At 30.3% G+C, this 8,869-nt stretch overlaps 1 protein-coding gene across 1 annotated transcript; it reads right to left on the bottom strand.

Annotated features, from left to right (window-relative positions):
* Window positions 1-5,876: 5,876 nt before the first annotated feature.
* On the bottom strand, window positions 5,877-6,934 carry LOC126657498 (PLAT domain-containing protein 2-like). Its single transcript, XM_050352197.2, has 2 exons — window positions 6,844-6,934; window positions 5,877-6,431 (listed from the first exon to the last, which is right to left on the bottom strand). The coding sequence occupies exons 1-2, from the start codon at window positions 6,907-6,909 to the stop codon at window positions 5,982-5,984; spliced, it is 516 nt and encodes a 171-aa protein (XP_050208154.1). The 5' UTR covers window positions 6,910-6,934; the 3' UTR covers window positions 5,877-5,981.
* Window positions 6,935-8,869: the final 1,935 nt, after the last annotated feature.

Raw genomic sequence — 8,869 nt, 5'->3', positions numbered from 1 at the left:
CTCCTTTAGCCAAACAACTCTGCTTTTGTCTTTGAAATAAATCTCTTTTTGTCTCAGAACTCGGTCAAGAGAAGCATGGGCATCAATTTCCTGATTAAGCAAAGAATCAGAAATTCCAGAGATAGAGATAGCATTTTGAATGGACAACAAGTTCTTCTCTGCAGCTCTGATGTTACAGTCAAGATTACCAAATGTGTTTTTATTCCAATGGCGAAGCTTCAATCTGAGATTCTTAAGCTTTTCCGTGAAGGAAATAAAAGGAGAATTATCATTGAAAGTACTCCAATTGTTGCGAATAAATTCTATGAATTCCGGATGAGTAAGCCACATTGCCTGAAATCTGAATCTAGGGAACCCACTTGATGAATTATAAGCCTGAAACAAAACTGGGTTATGGTCTGAATTATGTCTAGGAAGAGCGCATGAGGTGATAAATTGCCAGTTAACAACCATTTCCTTTGAAACCAGAACTCTATCCAATAGGCATTCCACTCGATGACAACCAGATCGACCATTACTCCAAGTGAATACAGCCCCCTGCAGATATACACTTGCAAGATCGAAAGAATCAATGAAACTTCGAAAATCAGCCATAGCACGATCCGTAGGAGGCCTGCCAGATTTCTCCGAACTAGATTGAATTGTGTTGAAGTCTCCAATAATAACCCAATTACCAAGAAAAGAGTTACGAATTAAAGCTAATTCAGACCAAAGCTCACTTCTCTTACGATAACAATTACTTCCGTACACACATGAGATACGTTGAACACTATTATTGACAATAATTTTTAATAGTGTTTTATTTTTAATAGTGTTTTATTTTTATGAATTACTAATTTAATTAGGAATAAATAATGACCATAAAGCCTATTAAAATAAATTTGAAAGGACCGTTCAGTAAATTGCTTGTCCCTCCACCATTCGTACTTTTATATATAGTATAGAAGATTAACGTTTGGCGATGAATTCCACAAATACGTCGATAATTTGTCGTTAATTAGCAGGAGTTATCCTGCCAATTATTTGAAGACTTTAGCGACGGATTTTAAATTTTTTTCGCTAAAGTCGTCAAAAACTTTCCCGCCAATTTTAGCGACAAATTTTAAAGTTATTTGTCATCGCCATTAGAGCTAAATATTGGCATCATGTGGTTCATAATTTCAATCCTAAGTTTCTTCTTGGAAGGGTATTATATTGTCTTCGACAGGTATATTTATGTTTAGATAATAAGTAATGAGCAATTTTCATGCTTATTATATGTGCTCTTCATCGTTGTATGAAACGACTTTTTATGTGGTACGGAGAACGGTAGGGGGTTTGCGAAGATAAATCACTTCATTGATAGTAGCACTGATCGAAGTACAGTGAGTTCATTACAATGTGTTCATTTATGTTAATGCCAATATGTAACTTTTAGCGGCATTTTGTATGTCTATACCGGCATATACCGAATAAATGCTGCTGGAATCTTTTAGCGACTCTAGGTTTAGCGGCATTTGAGGAAAGGCCGGTAAAATAATTAGTGGCATCAATAATTGACTCAAACAAATTTAAAAGATTGAAACTTTATTTCATTATAATGTACACATTGTGACTTACAATTAACAGCAAGAACAGTAAGGAGATTTAGATCAAACAATGTAAAAATTATATCATTGGATTTATCTAAGTGAAGTACCTTAAATAGCAGTAGACGGAACCGGTAAAGCAGAACCTTCCATCTACAAATTTAAGGGAAACAGATAAAATAATAAAAAGAAGTGAAAAGATCAGGTTTCGAATGTGACAATTTTCCTTCATCTATGACGGGCGGAACTAGAAATTTAGAATGGAATGGCTAATTGGTATAAATTTACGTTGAGGGGGCGCATTGTATAAAAATTAAACTATGATAAACATATATTTTAAAAATACTTAAAAGTTGAAACACCTGTTGTAACATTGATATTAATTGTTGAATGTTTGATACCGATTGTCGTGACGGTTCTTGACCGAATTGGTATGTGCAGCGGAATCGAAACCATTCAGTATGTATTTAATTATGGATTTGATAACAAATAACAATTTATAAAAATAAATTAATAACACAAGAGATTTACGTGGTTCGCATTAAGACGTACATCCACGGGCGAAAGAACCGAGCCATCCACTAATAAACAAAAAGAGACAAAATTGGTGGAGAATCACCAAATAGAGAACATTTCTAGTAAATATGTTGTAAGAGAAGAATCCAGGAGTGTTTAACTCTCTACAAAAAGTAACCAAAAAGTGTTAAAATTAACTTATATTCCTCACATCAATGTCTACAGTGTGTGTCGATTTTGATGTACTCTAAAAGATGAATAAGGTAGTGTATTTATAGGGAGTAAATAATCTATATAGCATTAGGAATATTACTTCTAATTGAATTATACTTTCTGATCAGCCAATAATAATAAAAGTATTCTTCTCAGAAATACTTTACTAATTAGAATTCTAATACAAATAAAAATTATAATTTTAAGCATATTTCAACAGTACTAAGTTTATTTTTCAAAAGATTTAAGGGGTCGTTTGGTTCGCCATAAAAAGAGGGAATGAGAATGGGTATGGGAATGCTTCCCATTGTTTATGTTTGTTTTGTCAAATTGTATTAGGGAATGGGAATGTGATTACCCCCTCAATGGGAATCACTCATTCCCCCTTATCCCATGGGAATGGACTTTTGGGAATGAGAATCAAAATTTTACAAAACATTTTAATAATAAATAATAAATATATAATTATTAAAAAAATTATTTTTAAATATTTATTTTAAAAAAAATACTTAAAATAATAAAAAAAACTTTTTTTATATTTTTTTTAAAATAATTTTTTAATTTTTTTTAAATAATTAAAAAAATAATTTTTTATTTTTTTTTAAAAAAATAATTTTTTAATTTTTTTGAAATTAATTTTTTTAATTTTTTCAAAAATACTTTCCAATTTTTTTTTAAAATTTTTTATAAAATAATTTTTTAAATTTTTTCTAATGTTTTTTTAAAATAATTTTATTTTTTTATATAAAAAAGTAAAAAAAATATTTTTAATAAATAATAAATATTTTTTTTATTAAACTTTATCCATTCTCATTCCTATATTAATTTTGATCCAAACAAAAAATGAAAACAATCATTCCCATTCCCATTCCTTCTCATTCTGATTCCCATTCCGATTTTCATTCCCAACCTTGAACCAAACAGCCTCTAAGAGAGCGGTCGCCACCTCAACCATAAGGCCTGGTCCGCTCTTGACCTATGGGTGTTTATAGTCCATTTTACCCAAATTTTTGGTTAAAAGGAACCCTTCTTCTTCACTGCTTTATCTTCTTCACTCTTTAAGTATGCTGACAGCCTTGGTGTTGTAACTTGAAGTCGGCCTCCATCACTTTTTAGTATGATTGTTTCCAAATTGAATCAGATTGTCCTCAATTTAAACTTTTAAACACAAAGCAAATAACCTATAATTAACTGATAATATAGTAAATAAAATTAGTTGTTGCGAGATATAACCATAAAGAATAAAAAAAATTGAATCTAACAGAGAGTAATAAGGTAGCACTAATAGTTCAATAGGGGTAATTTATAATTTACGTTTAAGAGTTATTTTCTCAGAGAAATGGTTGATAATTTTTTAAATATTTTTAGGAACCTAAAAGACTTAGCTTATTAGTATTGGAGGGAATGAAAAGACACATCAAAAAATGTAAGGAATATGAAAAATTATTTAAAGAATAAAAATACTATTTACGGCATAAAAATTATAATATCCTGACCTTTATTATTAATGCCAGCACATATATATACCATTTTAGAGTCGATTAGTTTGAAACTTATAACCATATGTATACTTCTACCAACATTAATGTAGGAAAATGCTTTATAACCCACCATTTTAACCCAACTCTTTTAACCCACCTTACGTGGCAAGGTTTCATTCGTCCAATTCCCCTTCAAAAATGTAGTATATCTCAATTTCCCTCTTTAAATTGATCCACTCTTTTATTGCCACGTAAGGTGGTACAATAAGAAGGGACAATTTTTTTGAGGATTTAGCGACGGATTCTAAATCCATCGCTAAATTCGTCGCTAAAATCCGTCGCTAATCGGCAATTTTCTAGTAATGTACCAATTCAGGCTCGGGTTTACGTGAAAAACTGGAAAAAAATGGAGCTCACCTATTAAAACGGGTTTGGCCGTGCTTGAGATACAAAATTAGTATCCAAACCAGGCCTTAGAGAGACATGCCTAGCGGGTTGTCCGGATACCCATGCCTTAGAAAATTCTTGAATAAAAATTGTAAAGTATATTATGATTGGTTCTTTTTTTTACAAATAATATGCACATTAAAGCCAAAAGAAGTGCAAAAAAAGCCCAAACTACTTGCTTTCTAACATAAGTGACACATTCAAGGTGACACTAAAAGTTACGACTAGGAGAAAAGACAAATCACGGCCATGAGAATAAAATACGAAAAGGATTTCTATAAAAATCCAAACTCGAATCCGAAAACCTCATATATCAAACTTTAAAGAGAGAAATTGTCCTTGAAAATAAATTAAAAATAACCAAATCTTTATTCATATAACTAATCTGGAATATTCTATTGCTTCTGAACTTTCGAATTTTCTACACAATAAGAAACTAAAAAACCTGCCATAACATATAGGCTGTAGGTTCCTTTAGGAACAATATTTTGCCATTGAAATATAAAATCCATAATAGAACAGGGAAAGGTCCAACTGACGTTTGACTTTTCGAGAATGCTACATTAGATTTCACTTGCAAAATCACAGTGAATGAAAATATGATCTAGTGTTTCCATCACACCACAAAATATACACAACGAGTTTTCAACAAAAATAATCAAAACGCCTTGCCAAAGATTCTAAAGACGGAACAACATTATAATATGCTAGCCAAATCAAGAACTTAACTCGAGGAGGTGCTTTTGACTTACAAACTTGTAAAAATGGGTTAAAGACATCAGCTCTAACCCAGTATCCACAACAACCAGCTCAACGAAGACACCCGGACTGCTTCCATATCCGACCTGTTCGGTATTTCTTACAGTCTTGCTCAGCATTTCTCCCAATTGCATGACCTGTAGTGCTAACAATTCTGGCAATACATGTTGCCCTATATCTTCCGTTGGCATCAGCATAATTCTCCTCCTTGACGTCAAAACCTGTAGTTCTAACATACTGCCCATCGGCACTATCCGAATAAACCAAGTCCCGATTTATAGCTCATACCACATCAGCTCCATTTTGAAGGACAAAATACATTGAAAACCACCATGACAAAAAAAACGGGCAAGAGCTTTGTTAGCAACGTTGTTCTTCCTATCAAACTCAGCTACAACACGGCAAAAAGATGTCGAGGAGTAAGTCCGAACATTGGAGTTCCACCAAACATTATCAAGTCGATCCAAAGTAGGAGAAAGAGAGTTAAAGACCGCCTGAAAATCATGTAACAAAATCAACTCCGCCCCTCTCAATAGACGCCTCCGCCTCCAACCCTCACTCAAAACTATACCTATGGCTGACATATTTATTCTGATTAAACATACGTGCCATGTAATATGATGAGTTAAACATTCAACCATGTTATACCCGTTTAAAAAATTGATGATTAATATGCATATATCTCTATATTTATTTAGATTTTCTTTGATTTTAATTTCACTTTTTTGTAAATATAAATCTTATATATGTAGATTGATTTTTTTTATTGACGGTCATTAATTAATTATATACAAAACTATAATTACAAAGTATTTGAGTCTAAATATCAATGATGATTTGATTGGATGAATAAGGCAAATTAATCTAATCTAATGTTATATTTTGCATATAGTTGAAATCAAATTAGTGTAGATGCAAATATTATATATTAATAAGCTTACACAAAGGAAGATATAAACACCACAAGCGTAGATGTGGAAATTATAAGTAAGGACACTTATATGGTCCCATTAACAACAGACTCAATCCCGCCAACACTTTTCAGTTCATCAACACATAAATCTCTAATAGTAGATATCTCATATGGTGCCTCGTCAAAAGCAAGCCACTGATACACATCAAAGCGTTTTCCTGTAGGCGTTATTGAACTTCCGGAGGCGTAGATATCGACATAGTTAACGTACCAGCCAGGCTTGTAACCACCGTTATCATGGCTTAATTTGATATAACATACTGGAAAAGTAAAGCATAGTCCTGTATATTTGAAATGGTCTAAATAGTCGTTTTCAAAGTAGTCATAGCCAGGTCCATTTGAACCATATTTCGCGATGTTCTGAAGGTTTATGGGGGGATCCTCCAAGTTGGAGAATTTCAGGCTTACTTTGGCGTTGGTTCCTGCAGCTCTTTTCGATCCGGTTTTTATTGCTATCGAATATGTACAACTTTCCTGCAAAATTAAATCAATGAAAGAGAAGATATATGACAGAGTGATATCAAAATTTCATAATATGTTTGAAATTGATGTATAAACTTCAATTTATATATTTTTATTCTATAAGTTTAATTTTATTTTCATATGAAAATAATTTAATATTTTATTGAACAAATTAAGTCGAAATGTCAACCCAATAAAAAATTTCTAGTAACGAGCTGTAAATCAAATGGTATAAGCGCTAGACAGGAAATTGGACATTAGATTTAATTCCTCTCACAAGCATTCCCTTCTATCCAATTATTAAAAATAATATATATTTTTACAAAATTTTAAAACTAATGAAGAGTTTAAATATAAAATTTTTAAAAAAATTATATTATTTGGGTTAAAATAATTTAATTCAAGCCCTTAAATGAGAACTTACAGAAAGAACTACACCAGAGAATGCGAGCAAAAGGAGAAACGCAAGTACGTAAGAAGCAGCTGCCATTTCGTTTTCTGTTGTTCAAGAAAAGTAGAAATTTTAGATACTGTATGCTTAATTTGGTACCCAAATTTATAGTAATCATGATCATTATTTTTATGATTTCCATATCAATTATTGGCTGAGAGTTTCTTAATCTATGCTAATTGTTTGTTCGTTTGCAGCCGACTGAACCACTATCATTAAGGAAAAATTTAAATATGCCTGCATCATTTGTAAACAAAAAGTGGAGTTGGTGCAAGTGGTAAGCGGCTTTTGGTATCGCTTTAGCAAGGTTTCCGGTTCGAGTCCTTGTGAATGCAGAAAATTCCCACTAGCAGACTCACCCACCATGCCAGGTGCGCGACGCGGGTCGGATCCGAATTAGTCAGAGCGAATCCTTGGAAACTGGATGGGCTTAAAAAAATGATTATTTATTGAATAAGGACAGAGACTGCGACTTAATTAAAACATTAAATAGTACAATGAGTTATTAAAATATTGTAATCAACATAAAGGAATCATTTTCCTGTACCTGTTTTCTTTTGTCTTAAATCAATCATCATTTACAACAAATTAATTTTATATTTGGACCTGAATTTTAAATAAATTTATTTTCAGATATTCTATTGTTACTCATACAAGAATATACCACCATAAAATAAATTTAGATAAATAAATTTCAGACTTGAATTTCTTAAACAACTGTTCCATTTTTCCTATAAGTGCATCCCATAATGATAATGATGTGTCATAAGTTGAATTAAATTTGTTGGGTCCGACTATGATTCATGGAGGGTGAATTGAGCTCTCAAAACTTTCAAAACTAATCTTCTATATCTATATACTTATATATCAGCGGGGCTGTCTTATTGACTCTTACTAAATAATTTTTTTTTATTAATTCTTACTAAATAAAAAATTCTCATGAATTCCCACTTTATCTAAACTATTTTAATTATCTATTTTAATTTTATTATAATTTTTAACTTGTATTAACTTCTTAACATTTATAAATACTAGTTTCGCATTACGTGCTATGCACGTGGCTCGTAACGTAATTTTTTTACATACTGAATTTATTCTTCTATTGGTTTTATAATAACCATAATTAAATAATTAACTTAATTATATTAATAATATCTTTTAAAATAATAAGATAAAAATTTAAATAATATTATATTGACCAAATATATTATTTTAATTTTGTGATTCAATCAAACTAAAAGATAAGATATTCCTACTAATTTGGAGACAATTTAGTTATTTTTTACACATTAAAAATTAAATTGGAGATAATTTAGCTACCTATTCTAATTAGGACTTTAATTATAATAGTAATTAATAAATAACTAATTAGTTAATGACTATAAAACTTTTATTTAGTAGTAAATTGAAAAGGATTATTCAGTAAATTTGCTTGTTCTCTCCCCTCCCATCCGTGCTTTTATATATAGTATAGATATAGATATATACTAGCTTTAACCCGTGCGTTGCACGATTTTTTTTATTATTAATGCTTTAAAAATAATATATTATTTGTGTTTTTTTTATCAAAATTTGGATAATTTTCAATTTTCAATTAAACGGTGAGCTAACATATTCATACTCATTTTGATAAAGTATTGATATTCATTGTATTATTTTGAAAGATGTATGAAAATTTATTTAATTAAAATTTTACAAATTCTATATTAATAATTTTTAATGCCCCATTTTTAAAGGTTAAATATTTATAACTCATAACCCATGAATGGAATGTTATTACAATTTTTTTAAAAAAATAATATTAATATTTAATCTAATTTAACGAAATCATTTAAAATATATGAAAAAATAAAAATATATCCAAAAATGCCCAATTACAAGATAAGTATTAAAACGTAAACAATTTACTCAAAAGTTACAATGATAGAATTGTATATATATATATATATATATATATATATATGTGTGTGTGTGTGTGTGTGTGTGTGTGTGTGTGTGT

The sequence above is a fragment of the Mercurialis annua genome, linkage group LG7, assembly GCF_937616625.2.
Source record: "Mercurialis annua linkage group LG7, ddMerAnnu1.2, whole genome shotgun sequence".
Lineage (NCBI taxonomy): Eukaryota > Viridiplantae > Streptophyta > Magnoliopsida > Malpighiales > Euphorbiaceae > Mercurialis > Mercurialis annua.
The sequence above is the reverse complement of the archived record's forward strand: the minus strand, read 5'-3'. Positions and strand labels throughout refer to the sequence as shown.